General features: G+C 44.8%; 1 protein-coding gene across 6 annotated transcripts in view; it reads left to right on the top strand.

Annotated features, from left to right (window-relative positions):
* Window positions 1-22318, top strand: part of MAPKAP1 (MAPK associated protein 1) — a 220409-nt gene that overhangs the window by 12069 nt on the left and 186022 nt on the right. For 3 of the 6 annotated variants that reach the window (XM_058672119.1, XM_058672117.1, XM_004593568.4), the window contains one exon: window positions 19881-20208. The exons of 1 other annotated variant lie outside the window; for it this stretch is intronic. In XM_058672119.1, coding sequence (XP_058528102.1) covers window positions 19950-20208 — 259 coding nt within the window. In that variant the 5' untranslated portion in view covers window positions 19881-19949. Of the gene's footprint in view, window positions 1-19875; window positions 20209-22318 lie in introns of those variants that run through there. 2 more of the 6 variants (XM_058672118.1, XM_058672120.1) reach the window with 2 other exon arrangements.

The raw sequence follows: 22318 nt of genomic DNA on the forward strand, positions 1-22318 counted from the left end.
ATAGGTGCTGTGGCCTAACCTAATCCAGCCCCCGTGCTCAAACGTATCAGTGAGTGTCCCAGCCTAGTTGGGCAACCCCCCAAACCCTCACTAGGCTGAAACCTTGCTTGGCCTGGCTCTCATCTTCTCTGGCTCTCATGCACACCCTTGAGTGCTATGGCTTTGCTTAGCCTAATCCATCCCCAGATCCATCCCACATATATACTGATAGGTGCTGCCACCTTGTCCAGCCCCACCTGCCCACAGCCCTGGCTCTCAGGCTTACAGCAGAAGCTATAGCCTAGCAAGGGAGTGCCCACAGTTCCGCTGCTAGGCCTGCTCCCAGTACCAGATCTTCCTTTTGCCATGGGTATTGTGGTCCAACCTGACATGATTTGCATCCAGTCCTGGCACATGGCAGCAGGTACTGCCACCCAACCAACTGGGCTGCACCCATTTTGGCTTTTGTGCATGCCAGCATGTGTGGCGTACTGATCCAGGCTGGTCCTCCTCTAGACCAAGCCCACATGCTGGGGCTGATGGGTGCTATATCCTGCTCAGACTAACCTGCTCCCAGTCCCAGCTTTCACGCTCACTCATGGAAGCCGTGACCTAGTAGAGACATCCCCGAAGTTCACCTACCAGGTTCACTCCCAACTCCAGGTCTTGTGTATGCCATTGGGTGCTGTGACCCAGTCTGGCATGGCCTGCTCCTAGTGTCAGTATTCACCAGCCTGGCTCAGCCTAGTTTGCCCTCAGTTCCAGCTCTCACTGGCTGATGCAACAGTGAGGCCCAGAGTGGCCCAACCCTAGCATACCTCCACCTGCATGTGAACTGGTAGGTGTTATGCCCAATCTGTCCCAGCTTGTACCCTGTCTTGACTCTTGCTTGTGTGCTGCAGACTGGCTCAGCCCAGCCTTTCCCCAAAGGTGGACCATACACATGCCAACAGGGTGCTGAAGCCTGGCCCAGCCTACCCCTAGCTCTGTGGCAGTTGTGCTTCCCAGTGGGAGCTGTATCCTAGCAGGGTATTTCCCAAAGTTACCCTATCGTACCACTCCCAGCTCTGTCTCATGGGTGCTGGTGGTTGCAGCCTGGCTCAGCTCGTCATTACCCCCAGCTTTTGTGAATGCTGAAGTCCCACAGAGACAAACCCACAAATCCCTTACAGCATCTGCTCCCAAATCTGTTCTTGTTCCAGCAGGTGCTGTGGCCCACCCTCTGGTCCAGCATTCACGGGCAGATACTATAACTTAGCCCCAACAGGCATGCCCTCCCAGCCCCAGCTTTAGTGTGGGCCAGTGGGTGATGGCAATGCTACCTATCCTAGCCCAGGTCTCCCACGTGGGTGGGCGCCTTGATGTGGCCCAGACATACCGTCTGGTTTCCCTATTCTAAGCCATCTTGTCTCAGCTCCTTCCTGTACGCACAAGCACAGTTGCTGCTCTGTGGAAGTTCCCAGAAATCACTGCTCACCTGTCAAGCATGCCTTTGACTGTCCCCACTCCAGTGTGTTCCCAGACTCCCTTCCCTGAGCAATCTGGAAGCCCTTCTCCATACCCCTGCCGTTCATGTAGAGTTCTCTGTGTATCTTTTTTAAAAATTGAAAAATAGGACAGACATCTGTATTAGCACACTGATATGGTTAACACAAAATGTTTGCCAACTATTGGCTGCTTTTCTGCTGGCAGTGTTACACTTGCCTAGGTGCAGGGCAACCTAGGTAATTCCCTATATTTGAGATTTTAGTCTTTTGTAATGATTAGATATTTTATGATTGAAATCATTTAATCTTGTACAATTAAGCATGGTGACCAGGTTTTTAATGCTTGGTGATTCTATATAGAATTAAAACACATGCAAAAATTTAATGAAGTATTTGAATGTGTTTAAATTAGAAAAATATCAGGCAAGTTGATTCTTTTGTAAACTGCTCTGTCCAAAGCTTTCTGTATATTATCAGAATGAAAAATGACAGCACTTTGTCATCAGTTCAAATTGATATTGCACTCTTTGCAATGACAGCTGAAAAAGCCCACAGGTGCCATATAAAGAGGTGACCATGTTGTCATATTTCATTTCGGCATCCCTTTGCAAAGCCATAATTACCTAATTAGGTTGTTAATTAGGAGATTAGCATTTCACTCTATTGATAGAATGCTCTTTACTGGTGTGGGGCTAGATACAGATTTGTCTGCTCTAATTTATAATCTCTGGCTGTTTTGTACTTATTTATTTGCTTAAGATCCTTATGTGAGCAATTCAGTTTACCTGAGAAACAGTTTGTTTATAAGCTAATGAAGCTTGGAAGATGAAATTAAAGTTGCTGAGTTGAAATATGAGCAGAATTAAAAGTGTGGTCATATTCTCATAATGACAACAAAAATTCCAAGTTGATGTAACTTGTGTTTTTGTTAGCCTGGACAACAAACATGTGGTAAGAGTTTAAATTGTTGGTGTAAAATACAAAATACCAAAAACAGGCAAACAGAGCCCCTAATTTATGAAACTCGAGAAAGAAAGTTTTTTTTGTCTTTAATGACAATATCGTTTCTACCTGAGACTTGGAGAATATAAATTGCGTGTTTTCAGTGTGCTTCAAAAGCTGAAGCTTGGTGAGTAACTACAGAGGAAACGCTCAGTCCCACATCAGGGTGTGGCTCAGTTGTACTTCTGTCCCTTAGCCTGGGCCCGGAACGTCCTCTGTCCTGCTTGCAGCTGCGAGTGTGTTTTGCAGTAATCTTCACTTGGTGAGCACTTTGGAGAAAGCATAGTTTGTGTCGAGTGTGTCTCAACAAGCTTTCTGCTAGGGGACAGAGGATGCAGGGGATGAGGGTAAGGGAAAGTTGTACCTTTTCTGTCCTTCCCAGTGATTGCGGAGTAGTCTGGAACACCATTCCCACTGAGGTGCTGTTAGCTCATTTTGAGTGTGTTTGGTATTAATGTCAGAGTTATAGAAACCATGTGTGTGCTTACGTCTCTTCCACGTTTGTTATGAAGAGTTGCATTTCTCGAGGCCAGTGTTGTGATGCAGTGCCATCTGTCTGAATCCTGCTTGCTCGGCTTCTGATGAGCTCTCCGTGAATGTACCTGGGAGAGCTCCTGAAGACGGCCTGACTGTGCAGGCCCTGCCACCATGTGGGCGGTCTGGATGTGTTCAGGCTTCCAGCTTCAGCCTGGCCTGGCTCCAGCAGTCGTGGTCATTTGGGGAGTGAACCAGCAGATCTGTCTCCCTCTCTTTCTGTCACTCTGCCTTTCAAATAAAGAAATTTAATATTAAAATTGAATTGTACTTCTTTCCTTTAAAAATTATTTAAAAAATTTGAGAGATGCCTGCAAAAAAAAATTCATCAGGGTTCCTGTAAAGGCTGGTGCTGATTTGGGCTACAACTGGGAGCAGGAGTTGGGTCCTGGTTTCCCGTGCCCGTGGCAGGAGCCTCCTGACTGGAGGCATCGCCCTTGTGTGCCCTGGCAGGAGAGGCAGTCGGGCCTGGAAGCACGCCAGCCCTCGGAGTCTTTGGATTTGCTCTCTGGCCGTGTTTCCTTTCCTGCTTTGTGCCTTTCCATTTGTTTATTCCAAAGGGAAGACAGAAAACTCCATTTTTTTTTGCAGGAGAAATTGGGTATATTTCCAAAATTGAGCAACATCACAGTTATGTAATTCTAAACTTTTGTCACTCCAGAAACAAACCTTGTGTCCATTAGCAGTCACTGCTCACTCCTCCTCTGCCCCTTCCTTCAGCCTCTGGAAAGCACGCACCTGTTTGTTCCTATGGACTTGCAGACAAGGGACTGCCTGAGAAGGGGCCTTGTGCCTGGCTGCCTTCACTTGGCCCGTGCTGTAAGGGCTCATTGCGTCAGAGCATGTATCACTTCACTCTTGTGTTGACAAACAATATTTTATTGGATATATAGCACATTTTGTTTATCTGTTCACAGTGAACAGGTATTTGGGTTATTTCTACCCTTTGACAAGTATGAATTTTCTTATGAACATGTATCTACAAATTTAAGTGTCAACATGCTTTTTTCAGTTCTCTGGGGTGCAGACTAGGGGTGAAATTGCTGGCTTAGTGGTGTCCTGAGGTTAACATTTTGAGGATCATGCCAGACTGCTTTCCAAAGCAGCTGAGTCGTGATGCCTCCCCGCAGGCAGCACGCCACAAATGTTGCTGTTCTTGAGCTCTGGGCCGTTCTGGACCGGGCTGGAGGCAGCCCTAGTCAAGAAGGTTCCATAAGCTTTTAGTTAAGTAGTTGGGAAATTTTTCACTTTTCTGTCTTCTGCCAGGCTGAATCCGTAAGCATTTTTGTGCCAAGCCTTATCTGTTGGGCGTTAGAGATAGGAAGAGACAGTTCCTAGTGCTTTTTCCGCCAGGCTTCACCATCTGGGAACCTTCTTCCTGGGACATGCCAGGGGGAGGGAGCCAGTGAGGAAGGAAGTGCTGAGATGCTTGTGAGCTGGTGTGAGCCTTCCAGCATGGACCCTAACTGCACAATCTAGGTGAGCATCTGTTTTCGTTGCCCGTTTTTCTTAGCATACCCTTCAACTGTTGTTTGTTCCTTGAGTTTTCTCCTAGGGGTACCCTTTCCAGATAAGCTCTCTCTGGATAAGCTCATTCATATCCAGGGTCTTGGTCATTAAAAAAAAGTTTCTTTATTTGAAAGGTAGAGTTTACAAAGAGGGAGGAATAGAGCAGATCCATCTGTTGGCTCACTTTCCAAGTGGCTGTAATGGTCAGAGCTAAGCTAGGGTGAAGCCAAGAGTCAGGAACTTCGGCTCTCTTATCCCTCTCATCCCTCCTCTGGTCTCTGTCTCTCTGCTCTCTCTCTTATCCCTCCCTCTCTTACCCCGCTCTTACCCCGCTCTTATCCTGCTCTTATCTCTCTCTTATCCCTCCTTCTCTGGTCTCTGTCTCTCTGCTCTCTCTCCTCTCCCCTCTTTTCTCCTCCTGATTTTCACCACCTCTACCCGTTCCTGCCCCGTTGGCATGTCAAAAAATAGAAAAAAAAAATAATAAAACAAAATAGAATAAAAAATAAAAAAAAAATAAAGAGTCAGGTCGGCCGCATATGCAGCAGGGTCTCAAGGACCTGACATATCTTCCGCTGCCTTCCCAGGTACTTCAGCAGGGGGCTGACTTGGAAGTGGGACAGCTGGGACTGGAAATAGTGCCCATGTGGGATGCTGGCATAGCAGGCAGAGGCATTACTCACTACCCCTCAATGCTAGCTACTGTCTGTCTGATGTAGCTGTCTCCCATATTTGCTTAGAATTTTCTCTTGAGCTCCCGTTTGGGTAACCCATGGACATTGCAGGCCCATTGTGTGTCCGAAGCATCCCTCCCAGCGCTTCTCGGCCTGCTAAGCTGTTCTTCTGTTGAGTTCATTGCTTCATTTGTTGTTGCCAAAATACAAACTGTGAACTTTTCTCCTTTAAAAAAAATTTTTTTTAACTGGAAAGCCAGATATACAGAGAGGAGGAGAGACAGAAAGATCTTCTGTCCGATGATTCACTGCCAAAGTGATTACAGTGGCCGATTCTGCGTCGAACCGAAGCCAGGAGCCTCTTCTGGGTCCCCCATGCCAGTGCAGGATCCCAAGGCTTTGGGCTGTGCTCCACTGCTTTCCCAGGCCACAAGCAGGGAGCTGGATGGAAAGCAGGGCCACCTGGATTAGAACCGGTGCCCATGCAGGATCCCAGAGTGTGCAAAGCGAGGACTTGAACTGCAGGCTACCACGCCGGGCTGAGAACTTTGCTTCTAATCATGCCACATCCATTCAGTCATCAGATCTACTGGCTTTTGTCTCAAATCCTTTTTGACTGTTTCTTGAATTTACAGACCCATCTTTCACTGTCTTCAGATTTTATTATCTCTTCCCTGCAGTTTCAAAATCTGTCTTCTGTCTTGTCTGTGGGATTAGTCTTCTATATGCCCACCATAGCAGTCTCTCTGAAATGCTAAGCTAATCAGCAATTGTGAAAATTAGTGTGGTTTCAGTTACTTGGGAACATGGTCCGTTCCTGCTTCAGAGTCTCGGCTCATACCATCTCTTGTGTAATGTTGCTTTTGGTCCCCCATTTCCAACTGTCCAATTTCTCATCTTTGAAGATTGATTTTAGAGCAGGGATTAAAAGTAGCAGTACTAGACATCTGTGTAGTACTTACTGTAGGCCAGGTCTGTGTAACATGGTTGCAGCAATTCACTCACTCCATCCTTTAGGGAAAGACAGATATTGTTCCCGTCCTTAGTGCTTGGTAGAGCTTTGACCCCGCAGTTGCGTGCTTGATGGTTTGCTGCCGACCTCTCCTACCTCCCCTGACTCCCCGACTGCAGAGGATGGCTGTCTGCTCTGCTGCTGTGCTGGCTTCTGTGTGGCCTGATGGGAATCTGTGGTTCCTAAGGGGAACTGGGCTGGCTTGTACTGAAACGTTGCAGGTGGAGAAGTCCAGCATTACACCTTGCTGGACTTCTTGTCATAGGCAGCTCTTGTCATTGTCCTTAAGTTGGAAGTTGATTATCTGGATGCAGGACATTTCTTTGAAACCTTTGTCTTAAGTATCTAGCTTCATATGGACGTTTTTCTTTGAATTTCTATTAGTACATTGTTATAGATTCCTTTGACATTGCTCTCTGTGTGTGTGTGTGTGTGTGTGTGTGTGTGTTATGTCTTTTCTCCCTTGCTAGAAGCCTCTGTGGATTAGTAGTGTGATTTTGCACTTGATACTCAACTAGCAGCATGTCTAGATATTCATGCTTGTCGAATAGCAGATTCCTTGACCCGTGGGACAGATGGGTTAGGAAGATTGTGATGAGAAGGATTTAAAGTCAAAAGCAAGGCAGCGTAGAGTAGTGATTTAGAAGAGAGTTCTGGAGTCAGGCTGCCTGTTTTTATTTTGTTTTAAAAGATTTGCTTGTTTATTTTGAAAGAGTTAGAGGGAGAAATAGATCTTCCATTTTCTGATTCACTCCTCACATGACCACAATGGCAAGTGCTGATCCAAGCCTGCTGTGTAGGTGGCAGGAAACAGAAACACTGGGGCCATCTGCCACGACTTTGCCTGGGAAGCTGGTGGGGAGGGTGGCCTGCCAGCTTCACCTCTTACCAACTGTGTGGCCTTGGCTAAGTCTCTGCCTTTTTGAACTAATTTGCAAAACAAGGGTAGTAACAGAATCTGCCCTCCGTTTTTTTTTTTTTTTTTAAGTTAAGTGGACCTACTGAAGCTCCTGGCTTCCTTGCTGCAGTATGACTTTGCTTTTCGGGACCTGTTCCCTCATCTGTGTAATGGAGATGCTAGAACCCCAGCACACAGCATCTTGCTCTTGCCCGTGGGACGTGTTCCCGGACTTTTTCTTTTTTTTTTTTTTTAAGATTAATTTATGTTTAATTGGAAAGTCAGATATACAGAGAGAAGAGACAGGAAAGATCTTCTGTTCACTGATTCACTCCCCAAGTGGCCATAAGGGCCAGAGCTGACCTGATCCGAAGCCAGGAGCCAGAGACTTCCTCCAGGTCTCCCACACGGGTGCAGGGTCCCAAGGCTTTGGGCTATCCTTGACTGCTTTCCCAGGCAACAAGCAGGGAGCTGGATGGGAAGCAGGATTAGAACTGGCACCCCATGGGATCCCAGCATGCGAAAGGCAAGGACTTCAGCCGCTAGGCTATTGTACCAGGCCTTGCCCTCAGTTTTGTGAATGACTAAAATGGCTTGTTTGAGATGCTGTCATAAGGTCTAGTAATTAGAAAATTGCCAGTCAGGTTTCCTGAATGGTCCTTGTAATAAACTATGTTCTCTTGTTTTTCCTTTTTTAAAGATTTATTTGTTTATTTATTTGAAAGACAGAGTCACAGAGAAAAGAGGGAAGGAGTGAGAGGGAGAGTAGGAGATCTTCCATCTGTTGGTTCACTCCGCAGATGGCCTGTCTGAGGCCAGGAGCCAGGAGCCTCTCCGGGTCTCTCATGTGGTGGGAGTCTCCTGCAGCTTTCCCAGGCACATTGGCATCATGCTGGATTGGAAGTGGAGCAGCCAGGGCTCGAACTAGCGCCTGTGTGAGATGCCAGTGTTGCAGGCAGTGGCTCATGCTTGCCATGGCTCAAGGTTAGCCTTCATTTGGTACTGTGGTTGATCTGAGTCAGGTTTAAGTGGATACACTGTTGAATTCTTCAACCTGTCCAGGCAAACTTCTGTCACTGAAGAGGCAATAAGAAGAAAATAAACCTTAGAATATTGTGGGAGAGCTATCTGCTGTTGAACCAGTGCCATGGATAATTCCTCCTCGTTTTTTGAAAATCACAGTGCAGTCCTTTGGGAACAAGAGAGCTTCATTTGTCTATTCATTCCACGCTGAGTTTGTACTGGATACCATCCACATCACTAGGAGTTGGCAGTGTAGTGATGAATAGGACATTAACCCAAAAAGCTTAGGATTTAAAAGAGAATTTAACAGAGAAAGCCAGTGTATAAACAGATTATTATATACAAAATACCTGGTGTAATTAGTTCATTCACTCCTTACCGTAACAGTCAGAGAGCCTTCAGATGTAAGTTAGGTCATGGAGTTGTTCTCATGAGCTTCCAGTGACTCCTCATTGCCCTTGGAGTAGAGACCCCAAAACCTTAACCTGGCCTACAAGGCCCTCCCAGGTCAACTGTTTCCATCTTACTCCCGCCCTACTCCTTGCCTCCTGTGGCTCTCCCCTGTTCTGCTACTGCTACTGCTGCTGCCTTTTTTTTTTTTTTAAGATTTATTAATTTTTATTGGAAAGTCAGATTTACAGAAAGAAGCAGAGAAAAGATCTGTCTGGGCTGGTCCAGTCCCCAAGTGGCCGCAGTGGCCAGCCGAATCAGCTGACCTGAAGCCAGGAGCCTCTTGTGGGTCTCCCACGTGGGTGCAGGGTCCCAAGGCTTTGGGCCGTCCTCCACTGCTTTCCCAGGCCACAAGCAGGGAGCTGGATGGGAAGTGGAGTAGCCAGGACATGAACTGGCGCCCATGTTGAGTCGTGGTGCGTGCAAGGCAAGGATTTAGCCACCGAACCATTGTGCAGTGCTGCTTGTCTGGGTCAGGCATGCTTCCTCTGCGTGGCTGTGCACTTCCTGTCCTTCAAGTGTAAAGTCCACAGTCACCTCTGTGAGGTGTTCCCAGACTGTTTTCTTTGCAGTTGCAATGTGTGATTTCATGTAGTGTTGCCCATTTCTCTTGCCCTGTGCTGTTTTTTCCTTAGCACTTGTAGCCTATGCTTGTGTGATGCCTCTGTTTTTTGTGTGTATTACCTCCCATTGGGATGTGAGCTCTATGAAGGCATAAACTGTGTTGAGAACACTGCCTGGCATATTGTTGGCATTCAGTAAATTCTTTAGTAAGTTTTAAGCAGATTTGTTTGAAAGAATGACAAAACACACACACATGCACACGTATATAAACACACAAACACATATAAAAGGCATATGGGCTGTCCATAGGTTTACGCCTCAAATGTTGTTAATTGAATACATTTAGAAACTACTTAAGGTCTGTTAGAGGTATAGCCTGGATTACTAATTTGGTAATGTGTGGACGAATGCTGATCAGTGGGAACATACAAAGGTCTGTGGGGTGTCTTACAAAGGTTTCCTAGAATTGACCAAGGAGCTGAAATTTCAGTAACAGATGGAGGCGGCCAGGTGAAGAAGACTGGATAGATTTCAGGCCAAGGATGAGTCTTGAGTTAGTGTAACTTTTTTTTAAAGCGATCTGGTGCTTTATCCTTAGAGTAAATGACAATTTTAGAAAACATACAAAGAGTTGAATTTTGTTTAGACTTCAGCAAGTTTGAGTAGATTTCTGTATAAATTGAATAGCTCCAAGGGAGTAGAAATGACCACAGTTTAATTGCTTCAAACTCCACATTGCCAGAAGGTTTCTCAGCCTCAGCATTGCTAATCCTGGATTCTCTGTGGTGGATATTGCCCTGTGTGTTGTGCCATGTTTAGAAGCATCCCTGGCATTTGCCTCTGGGTGCTTACAGCCCTTCTCCAATGGCGATAACTGAAAATGTCTTCAGTCATTGCCGGATATCCCCTAGGGTGCCAAGTTGACTTCTGGCTGAGAACCCCTATGTTCTTATTGATGGAGTCTTAAGGAAGTCATTTGAAGAGAAATTTTTTTTTTGAAGATTTATTTATTTATATTGGAAAGGCAGATATACAAAGAGAAGGAGAGACAGAAAGGAAGATCTTTGTCCGATGATTCACTCCCAAAGTGACCACAACGGCCGGTGCTGCATTGAACTGCAGCCAGGATCCAGGAGCTTCTTCTGCGTCTCCCATGCAGGTACAGGGTCCTAAGGCCTTGGGCCGTGCTCAACTTCTTTCCCAGGCCACAAGCAGGGAGCTGGAATGGGAAGTGGAGCTGCCGGGATTAGAACCAGTGCCCATTAGAACCGGTGTGTTCAAGGCGAGGACTTTAGCCACTAGGGCACCATGCCGGGCCCTGAAGAGAAAAATTTTAAAGATTTATTTATTTGGAAGTCAGAGTTATATATGGAGAGAGTTCTTCCATTCTCTGGTTCACTCCCCAAATGGCCACAGTGGCCAGAGCTGCAATGGTCCAAAGCCAGGTTCCAGGAGTCTCTCACATGGGTGTAGGGCCCAGTATTTGGACCATCTTTGACTGCTTTCCCAGGTGCTTTAGTAAGGAGTTGGATTGTAAGTGGAGCAGCTGGGACTTGAACTGATGTCCATATGGGATGCCAGTTTTGCAGGCAGCTTTACCCTAAGAGATTTATTCCTTAATAAAGTAACCACATTTCTGAATCTAAGTGGGCTGCAGTGTTTGAAATGGGGGCTGTTACTGTGGCACGCAGGTCCCACTGTAGCCTGTGATGCGGTGTCCCCATACTGCAGTGCTCTTACTAGTCTTAGCTGTTATGCTTCCAGTCCAGCTCATGCACCTGGGAAAGCGGCAGACAGTGACCCCAGCTTTTGGGCCCCTGACCCTCGTGTCTGAGACCCAGATGGAGCTCCTGGCTCCTGGCTCCTGGCTGCAGGCAGGCTCAGCCCTGGTCATTGCACCTTTTTAGGAAGTGAACCAGCGGGTAGAAGATTGATTCGTTCTTGTCTCTGTCACTCTGCCTTTGAATAAATTCATCTTTAAAAAATAGATTTGAAATGGTAAATTTATTCAGAAATAATATTTGTGTGGCAGTAATCGAGGTAGAAATGCGCTTTGCAGAGTTTGGTCCCTGGCAGTGGGAAGAGGGTTCACAGAGGATGAGGTGGGCGAGTTGGACTTAGCGAGTAGATTTGTATTGGAGGAGATAGGCGCTTCTCAAACAAAGCAGGGCAGAACATGCCTGGAGCAGTGCTGGGTCCTGCAAGCCGCCAAGGAGAAGGGACTGGGAGAAGTAGTCTTCCAGGTTCTCTCAGGTTATTGAATGGAGATGTTAGCTGGGGCCGCGTGGCTGCAGTTTCCCTGTGGCTGGCTGTGGGCTGGAGCCCTCGTAGGGCTGCTGTCACACCTTGCCTCATGCAGTTGGCACGAGAGCTTCTGACTTGGAGGCGCTCCTCAGTAAAGACAGAGATGTTCCTTGGGGGTTCTTCAGAAAGTTTTTGGAAAATAAATTATAAGGATTTTATTTTGGTGTGAAAGATTTTTCCCATAATACTTATTTTCCATAGAGTCGTGTCAGCCTTGTATAGAGGAAGCTAAGTAAGGCAGTGACTCCTGTCACCTGCTCCCTGGGCTTCTGGCGGCCAGCAGGTCAGGGCCGATGGATGCCCAGAGTTGTGACTTTGTGGCGCTGTCTCAGCATTCTGCCTGCCACATACCCTTTCAGCTCCAGCAAGCAGTGCCCAGGTCTTTGTCAGTTTTTGCCAGCAGTATGTCTCTGGTGCCTGACACATAGTAAGTGCTTTCTAAGTATTTTTCAAATGAATGAACTTAATGGATGTGTGTTTGGTAGGAAGCTGGGTGCTGCTGGTGGTGTAAGCGCCTAAACTGGTAATTTCGCATTGAGAACAATCTAGTTTCTTTGGCATTATTCATATTTTTCCCTCTAGGTAAACACTAAACATTTTCACCTGAACTCTTTGGTTTTACTCTCAGAGTAAAACCTAAAATTGTTTGTTTTCACAAGTGTCAGTCAAATCTATTATGTCAGAGAGACAACACCCATTAGGAAAATAATTTAGGGCTACATTGCACCAAACTGGCAGATTTCTTTTAACAGCCAGAAATGTTGGCAGGTTTGGAGTTTTTGAGGTGGTAGGCGGTTAGGTTGTCTAAAGTTTCACTGTTATTGCTAGCTAATAAACATTATTTCAAAGCACTGAGAATACTAATGGCATTATACTAGCTAATACTGCTATTAAAATTTATTTTTTATTTGTTTAAGAGGCATTGGGAGATAGGCAGGAGCGGCAGCTCTCCCTTGCATTGGCTTCTTCCCCAGGTGCCAACAGAATGCGCGGGCCGGCTGAAGCGCAGGTCTTTGGGCTGTGGCAGGGCCCACATCCGGAGCTGGCGCTGCTGCCTTCTGGGTCTGCGGGACAGGACACCCAAGTCTGGAGCTGGCGCGCAGCCTGGAACCCAGGTCCTCCAGGCTGAAGTGCAAGGTCTTAAACCACTAAGTTAAATGCCTGCTTCTGATACAGTGTTAGTTTAACTTGTACTTAGAACTTTTTATGTAGTTCAGTCTAATATATTTATTTCTTAACGCTTTTCTTGGAAAACATCTATTGTGCAAAATTTAGATTTTGATTGTTGCTTAAGTGCCATTCACAAAACCAGGTTATTTTTGACACCAAAGCCTGCTTCCCCTCTTCACCCCCACCCACACCAGACCCTTACTGCTTAAGCTGGGATGAGGGGAATCTCAGTATGTGCTGGGGTGAGGGGTGGAGAGAGGTGGGTGGTACTAGAAGCCACAAAGTAAGCATGGCATGTTTTCCTGAAGGAGCAATTCTGGTGGTGTATTACAAATATGTACCTTTTTCATATTAAAATAAACACAGTAATGGTGTATTATATGATAGAATGCAAAATATGGATTCTAAAAATAAATTTGTTAAGACATATTACTGGTCCCGGCACAGAAGTCTAGTGGCTGAAGTCCTTGTCTTTTCTATGGCAGAATGGATCCCATATGGGCACTGGTTCATCCCCAGCTGCTCCACTTCCCATTCCAGCTCCCTGCTTGTGGCCTGGGAAAGCAGTCAAGGACAGCCCAAGGCCTGGGGACCCTGCACCCACGTGGGAGACCAGAAGATCCAAAGCCAGACTCCTGGCTTCACATCAGCTCAGCTCCGGCCATTGTGGCCACTTGGGGAGTGAAGGAGCAGATGGAAGATCTTCCTTTCTGTCTCTCTTCCTCTCTGTGTAAAAATAAATAAATGTAAAAAAACTGCATCATTACTGGAGCCAGGTGTTTGGCCTAGAGCTTATGATGCCTGCGTGGCAAATCCGAGTGCCCGAGTGTGCGTCCAGGATCCACCTTCTCCAGCTCCAGCTTGCCGCCAGCACAGATCTTGGGAGGCATCAGTGATGTTTGACGAGAGAGGGTTCCCGTTATCTGTGTGGGAGACCTAGCCTGAGCTCCTGGCTCCTGGCTCCTGACTCCCCCCTTTCTTTGCAGCGTTGGGCTGTTGGGGGCATCTGGGGTGTGACTCCAGGGATGGGAAGGTGCTCTCTCCTGTTCTCTAAAATAGATGAAATCAAGCAAAATTGAGCAGGAGACTTTGGATAGGTTATTTGACTTCTTTAAGCCTAAGTAAAAGAAAACGAGCAAAACCAGAACAAAGCATGTCAAGTGAGGATGCACCAGCGCCTGTTCCCGGACGGTTGCAGGGTTGGGTCTGTGGTCTCAGAAGTGTGGGTACAATAGCGAGTTTTCAGAGCTCAGTCAGTGTCTTGGGCTAACGCGTCCCTTGTGTTTCTGTCTGCTGAGAGCCTGGCTGTCCTTCAGGTGCCTCTGCCTCCCTCGCCAGAGCCTTGTGCGGCTTCCCTGTCTCCTGGAGCACACAGTCCTGGTGCTGGCTCTAAGTTCTCCATCACCCTCACACCTCTGAAAGCGAGCCACAGGCAGCAGTGATAGTGAAGGAATGACATTCAGAGAAAGACACAATTATTTTCTTTGTTTGATTTGGAGTGCTAGGCACTTGTAATGAAAGCAGGGACGCACAGATTGAGTGCAAAGGAGGCTCTTCAGATGCGCTGTCTCACTATTTACTGCTCTGAAGAATTAAGCGTGTTCACTTGGAGACTATTTTAATTCCCAGAACAGTTAAAAAAAAACCTCAATTTTGCAAGTCTAAAAAATAAATGAAGGTTTAATTTAGACTTAAATTGAAGAGAGTTAAAGAAAGAGATTTAAAAGCAATAAAGTGCATTTTATTTTAATGATCACTTCAATTATTTTCAAATTCCAGAAGGTACGAATTCAGAACTTTAACTAGATCAAAGAATGTTAATATCTTGGTAAAAATCAGGGTCTGTTAGTTTTTATAAATGGAGGACTTTCTGTGTAATAAAAAGGCCTTTGTTTTCCCACCTTGTAGTAACTTCTTCTGATGGAAAATAAGTGTGAGTACTTGTGAGACACTCTTAAGGGTTCCTGTGTGGGCATCAGGTTTAACTTGCCTACTGCTAATAACTTGAAGTCGGGGTACAGTGTGGAAAGGTGAAAAAAAATCTCACATCTGCTGTTACATGTTGTTAACTCCCTTAGCAGACGTTAAATCATTTCAAGTACAATAATAGTGTGGGAGGTAAATTAACTAACCATTAACAATCTTATAAATACACAATTAACATGCCAGCATTTATATGACACATTGATGGGGCAGCAGTAATTTTTGATTGGGAGTTTGTAGACCTTTGAGAAGCCTCAGGCTGTTGTTGCTGTTCAGACAAGTTTTCCCAGATTGCAAGTGAGGGCTCTGGAAGCCTGCCTGCTGGAGGGAAGTGAGCGTATGTAGTGTTTGGAAAAAGTCCAGGACCGGGGGGGACTTCCGTGGAACCCCAGGATGGGTGGGACGTTTGCATCATATTTTTGGTTGCTGATCTTGGGTCCTTAGGGAGTGACAGTGCTCAGGGAGTGTTCGTTTACTTAGGATTATTAGAAGAAAAACACAGTGTTTCAGGTACAGACTTGCAGCTGAAGCTGTGGGGTTCACTAGGGATTTGTCGCAAACACTTAGCCCAGAAACAACCTCCGTCTGTAGTTTCAGATCAGCAGGTGGCTGATCCTCTAAGCTTTCCCCTGTCGAGTCTTCTGGGTTTATAACTGCTGTGGCCGGTCGTCATGTACATGACCGAGTTCTGTTGTCCAAATTGCTGCTGGGGAGGCTTGATTGCAGAACACGATGACCGTCCTCCGCCTTTCACAGAGCGCCACGGAAGAAATTTCTTTCAGGCCTTAAAGTGCGAAAGGCACAGCAGTGGGGTTTGAAAACAGGATGTCTGTTGTGACAGCTGTAACATGGATCCTGCTTGTGTTGAGGCTAGGTGGTAGAGTGGTTAAGCTTCCAAACTTTGGGGATTTGATGCCTATTTCTACAGTGTACAGGCTAACTTTGGGCAAGTTTATAAACCTTTTTATATTGATTTTCATCTAAGAGATGGTAATGACAATAATAGCTGTCTTAATAGGATTATTTGGAAAGTTGAATGAATCAATGTAAAATGTTACATTTATTAATGTGAAAATTAGGTGACACAGAGAGGGAGGTGGCTTCCATGTGCTAGATCCCTCCCCAGAATGCACGTAAAAGCCAGAACTTGACCAAGTGCAGTCAGGAACTCCACCAACATCTCCATGTTTATCACAGGAAGCTGGACCGGAAGTGGAGCAGCTAGGATTTGAAGTGGCACCCATATGGAATGCCAGCATTGCAGTCAGGCAACATTTTTTGTCTTCTTCTTTTTGTGGTTAACCTTTTTTTTTTTTTTAATTATTTTTGGGCCTGGCGTGATAGCGTAGTGGTTAAAGTCCTCACGTTGCACGCGCCGGGATCCCAAATGGTTGCCAGTTCTAATCACAGCAGCCCCGCTTCCCATCCAACTCTCTGCCTATGGCCTGGGAGAGTGGTCAGGGAGAGCTCAAAGCCTTGGGACCCTGCACCCGTGTGGGAGACCTGAAAGAAGCTCCTGGCTCCTGGCTTCGGATCAGCTCAGCTCCAGCTGTTGCGGCCCCTTGGGGAATGAATCATTGGAAAGAAGATCTTCCTCTCGGTCTTTCCTCCTCTCTGTATATCTGACTTTGCAATTAAAAAATTAATAATATTTATTAAATATTTATCGCGCTGGGCCCCGTAGTTAACTTTTTGAGAGGCAAAGAGAGAAAATGCTAGATAGACACACAGACAGAGCTTCCAGCTGCTGGTTGCTTGCTAGATGTTTGCTCCAGGGCCCATATGGGAGTCAGGAACACAGCCCAGGTCTCCTGCGTGGGCTGTTGAGTAGTTGTACTGCCTCCCAGGCTGTCAGAGCTAGGATGGCACCTGGGCACGCTGCACAACGCCCACTCTGCATGTTAAGTCACTAAGTACTACTCCAGAGGGCGCTTTAAAAGTTAATGGAAGGGGCTGGTGCGATAGCATAATGGTTAAGGTCCTCGCCTTGAACTCACTGGGATCCCACGTGGGCGCTGGTTCTAATCCCGGCAGCTCCACTTCCCATCCAGCTCCCTGCTTGTGGCCTGGGAAAGCAGTCGAGGACGGCTCAAAGCCTTGGGACCCTGCACCCACGTGGGAGACCAGAAGAAGTTCCTGGCTCCTGGCTTCAGATCAGCGCAGCACCAGCCGTTGCGGCTACTTGGGGAGTGAATCATCGGATGGAGGATCTTCCTCTCTGTCTCTTCTCCTCTCTGTTTATCTGCCTTTCCAATAAAAATAAATAAAGCTTTAAAAAAAGAAGAAAGAAAATGGAAAGCAAGTGAGAGGCTACTAAGTTTATTTTAGTGCAGATTTAGTTACTTTCTGATTTGCGATATTGCAAACAGTTTTTAGGTCAGTAGTTTTACATATTTATCTCCTTAGTGCAAATCCTGAAAGGGGGTTGCCCAAAGAGTACATGCATATGCTCTTCATTTTGATAAGATTATCAAATTATCTTCTAAAATATTGACTTTCATTCCCTGTGGTGTGTGAATGTGCCAGTTACTCTGGACCCAAGCTAATGTTGAGCTTTGAAAAAATAATCTCTTGGAAAAAACAGATTGGATTTTTTACAAATCGAGTAGAGAAAAATTGTTGCTGTGTGTATTTAAATGTCTTAGAAATCAAATGCAACTATAAATAGTTATTTGTTGCTCTTCAGATTAAAAAATACCTTTTTAAAAAATTTATTTTTATTTTAAGTGTAGATTATACAGAGAGAGAATGGGAGTGAGAGAGAGGTCTTCCATCTGCTAGTTCACTTCCCAAATATCCACAATGGCTGGAGCTGAGCTGATCTGAAGCCAGGAGCCTAGAGTTTCTCCTGCGTTTCCCACGTGGTGCCTGGGTTGAGGTCTTGGGCTGTCCTCTGCTGCTTTCCCAGGCAGTAATCAGCTGGATCCGAAGTGGAGCCGTCGGGACACAAAGCAGGACCCTTATGGGATGCCTTTACTGCAGGCTGAAGATTACCCTGATCTGTCACCGAACTTGGCCCCACTGTTCAGATTCTTTAAAAAAGATTTACTTATTTATTCAAAATTGGAAGTTACAGGGAGAAACAGACTCTCTTGTTTTAACAATTTTTGTTTTTGTTTGAAAGGCAGAGTTGCAGAGATGGAGAGAAAGAGAAAGAGATCTTCCATCTGCTGATTTACTCCCCAGCTGGCTGTAACAGCTGGAGCTGGATCTGAAAGCAGAAGCCAGGATCTGCTGAGTCTTCGTCTGGGTCTCCCATGTGGTTGCAGGGGCCCAAGCCATTCTCTGCTGCTTTTCCAGGTGATAGGCAAGGAGCAGTATTGGAAGCGTAACAGCCAAACACAAACTGGTGCCCATATGGGACGGTAGAGCTGGAGGTGGAAGCTTAGCCTGCTATGGTGTGGCACCAGCCCCAAGAGAGGTCTTGCATCCTGGTTTCACTCCGTTAATGGCCAGAGTGACTAAAGCAGGGCCAGGTGGGACCCAGGAGTTTCTTACTGTTTTCCCTCATAGGTGCAGGGGGTCCAAGCTCTTGAGCTGTGTTGGGCTTGTTTGCTAGCCACATTAGCAGGAGCTGGATTGGAAGTGGAACAGCTAGGACTCCAGCCGAGCGGCCATGTGAGATGTTGCTGTGCCGTATCACCAGCCCTTCTTTTCATATTTAAAAAAATTCTTTTTGTTTTGAAAAATGTCACTGGTATAAATTGATAGTATCATAGTGTGCTAGATTTGAGGGATACATTGAAGAGACGCGTCTGGGATGAGATGCCGTCAAGCATTAGTGGATGGACTAGGTCTGTATTTCCGTGTTAGAAGTTGTACCAGGGCTGTATACACGTTGTTTTGGGGAGGGCTTACTCACTTTGCATTTCCCACCAGCTAGCCTGAGTGTTGACTCAGCATGGTGAAAACTGACGGAACTCCCATGGTTAGTGATGCTTCTCAGGTAAATGTCTTCAAATCTCTAAAATGATGTGTTAATAGATAGTTCTTTAAAGACCCCAGCTAGCTCTAATGGCTAACTGCATTTCCACCTGTGTTCCATTTCCACAAGAAATGTATTAAGGCAAGACTCTTACAGGCTTTTCTAAAAAGTAAGTATTCTGTAGGACCTCTCCTAGGAGTATACTCAGTTCAGCTTTCACATTCCCACGTTTCCTAATGACTTTGGAGGAGCAGGAAGTGACCCAGAGGGCAGTGTCCTCCACCCCACAGGGTGCACTGACTGGCTTCTATCTGCTATGAATTTGCCAAAGGAGAAGGGAATGTTGGGATATTTTAGTACTGGTTTAAACCTGAGTTGAAAGCCAAGGGTTGTAATTGTGCTTTTATCATCATCATTACTAATGGCAGCTAATATTTAATTATGAGTGTTTTCTAAAACTGCATTATGTCCTGTATCCTCTCGTCCCTTGAACCTCACTTTTATAAATGGAGAAAGGAAAGCACCACACAAGGGTTCAGTATTTTGACCAAGATGAGCGAGCTGGTAAGTGACAGGGTCAGGATTGCAGCTCAGGCTGTCTCTAGGGCCTTACACCCCGCCACTAGTCTCTAACACCTCCCTTGGTGAGCTTCCCACTTACCCAGGGAGGAACCATTTTGTCCCTAGAATAGACTCATTACAGTCTCATCAAGATTCAGGAAACAGTTCTTATAATTAGGTTTCTAAAATAAGAAATTAGTCTTGGAGCAGGCCATCTTGATTAATAAGTTTTGTTTTAAAAGCACAATACCATCATAAACCAAAAGAAAGGAAAATGTGTTTATTGAGCAAAATTATTTTGGTAGAACTTTTTGTAAATTCTCCAGTAATTCAGAAAGCATTTCTGCTCTTTTAAACACTTTGTAACCATATGACAGGAGGGGAAATATAAACTGATGAAATACAGTTTCAGGCTTTAGTACATCATTTGAGAAAAATACAGCTTGTTTTCTCCCTGACCTTATAAAGTAATGAGAAGATTGCCTGGGAGGGGAGGAAGAAAGGAGAATTTACGGTTTGAACAGTAGTTCTGTGGTGAGTAGCCTGGCTGTGGAGTTACTATTACTTGTTTGCAAGAGAGCCGGCTTTCCACTCTGATACCGTTTAGATCTCACTGAGCAGAGCTGTAGCCCCTACTGCTTACAAGGATTTTCTTCCAGCTTAGGCTTAATCTTTTTAAATTCCTTGGAATAGGAGTAAATGTTGATTTTCAAGGTAGTGTTTTACCGTTTTGAATTTGTTTGAAAAATGATTCAGTCATTTTCTACCTTATTCTTAAATATTGCTGTGTACATCGTGTTTCCAGGTAGGTGAGCTCGTGAAACAGTATGAAGAGGAGAAAATAGCCTTTTAAGGAAACGGGCCCACAGAGAGGATGGCCTTCTTGGACAATCCAGCTATCATTCTAGCTCATATTCGACAGTCCCATGTGACCAGTGATGACACGGGAATGTGTGAGATGGTTCTCATTGACCATGATGTTGACCTAGAGAAGATTCATCCTCCTTCACTGCCTGCAGACAGTGGGTCAGAAATTCAGGGGAGCAATGGTGAGACTCAGGGCTATGTGTATGCCCAGTCAGTCGATATTACCTCGAGCTGGGACTTTGGTATTAGAAGACGCTCAAACACAGGTAAACATTGTCTTCTAGTCATGTCTTCTGAGCTGTAAGTTAGTAAACAATCTTGGAATATTTGCACAATGTTGGAATAGGTCGAATGGGGGACCTGTCTATCTATTAATGGAAACACACATGTTGTGTCGGGCTGAGGGCAAGCCCTTGTACCTGCCATCCCGGTTGCTGCTTATGGGAGTGCACCTGTCTTGAGTTGCAGTGTCCATCCCAAGGGTAGACTACCTGGAAGTAGAGTTCAGGAACATGTGCTGAAGAGTTGAGCACCCAGGGAGTACAGTGTAGGGGTGAGTGAGTGGGCTGGTCTAGTGGGAATTCCTACACTGGATATAAAATGAGAAACAGTGACCCAGGTTTTGATACTTTGCTTCTTAAGTTTGTCACTATTCTTTGATCTTTATGATTTGAGAATGTCCAATGTTGGTATATTTAAGCATTGAATTTTAAAAACTTGTGTTTCCTAACATAATTTTTTGATAGCTTTTTAAGAGAAATGTGATGAACCAAGACCTTTATTTAGATAATTTGCTTAGAACACATCTATGTAGTTCTAATATGTGATATCCAGGAAATCATTATTTAGGCCATCAGAAATTAAAATTGCCAATCAGTAGCAGTACCTGCTCATTCCTGGCAAAGGTAATGGTAGGATGAGTGGTAGTGCGGTGTGGAGAATCTGCACATCTTTATTTTCCTAGTCCAGATGTAAAATCTGCATGAGGCGGAAGTGCAGGGAAGCTGTGAGCACAATACTGGGGAGTGTGCATAAAGGTTTGGTTCAGAAAGCGTCTGTGACATCAAAAGAATAATTTTCTCTCACGGTGAAAATAATTAATATCATTTCCCAGTATCTAAAAGAACTTTTATCTACATAGGATTTGAGTGAAGGTTTGAATATAATTTAGAACCATTGATTCTCAGTTCTCTAGTTGAAGCTGACTTTCTTGCAAGTTATTGAGATGATATCTTCCGTGACAGGTTGGATGGATTTCAGGAGGAGAATACCGCTAAATTGAGAGCTTTATGATTATATTACTCTGGCTGTACCCTTCACATTTATTAATTGCAATTGAATGTATTTTTCTTCAGTGGAATTTGGTTAAATGTAGTGACATTGTCAGAATGCTTTTGCCAGCCTAGTTTAAATCACTGGCCAGATTATTTTCAGGTGTCTCCCTACCACAGTTCTAAGACAGGGGGATGTGACACCCTACCTGGAAAACTGGTCGAAGAAGAAATTTATGTTTATCTGTTTTTTATGAGCGTGTGCCAGGATAGGAAGGTGAAGATTAGCCAGAGAAAACTGATTTCAAGAGATGGCTGAGCTTGACTTCCCTGCTGTGGTGTCCAGGTCTCAGGTCATTGGGTGCTGGGCGGCATTTCCTCCCAGCCAGTGACAACAGAACTGGAAACGCATCATCTTGGGTGACTCTGGTTGGAAATTTTTAGGTTGCATTTAGATGCTTATAATTAATTGAGGTTTAGGTTGTCTTAGTGACCAAGAAATATCCATTCAGCATATCTTAAGATTTTGTAAAAGAAAAATTGTTCTTTTTAAGATTTGACTAATGTTACAAAGATACAAATCATTTATTTTACTACCTATAAACTGTTTCAGCCCTCTGAAGAAAAGCTATGCTAATTTATATAGCTTTGACATTTTATAATTTTCATGATTTTTAGATAAAGGATTTTATATTTAAAACTTTAATAGTCTAGTCTGAGTTCATTTATCTTTAATTTTTGAAACGGGGAGAGTAATTCATAACAGTAATTTTATTCCTGTAATGTAATATTCACTTCAGTTCATTTGTGCATTAAAATTCCTTTAAGACCGTTATTAATGATTTATATAATGAAATGTCATATTAATCACAGAAGTTTTCACATTTTATTATTCTCTTCCATGTTAATACTATCTTTATGATCTCTATTAATGTTTTATATCCTCTAATTTCAATTATAAATCAAGAATATTTTCATGTTTTTGTTGGTATTTGCTTTTCAGGGGTGCCACCTTTAAAATTTTATGACTTTTCTCCCTACATATGCATTATAAAACATCTTTATTCATATAAAGGTAGTTAATTATGTCTTTGTTTATAGTAAA

This window comes from Ochotona princeps, chromosome 14, assembly GCF_030435755.1.
Source record: "Ochotona princeps isolate mOchPri1 chromosome 14, mOchPri1.hap1, whole genome shotgun sequence".
NCBI lineage: Eukaryota > Metazoa > Chordata > Mammalia > Lagomorpha > Ochotonidae > Ochotona > Ochotona princeps.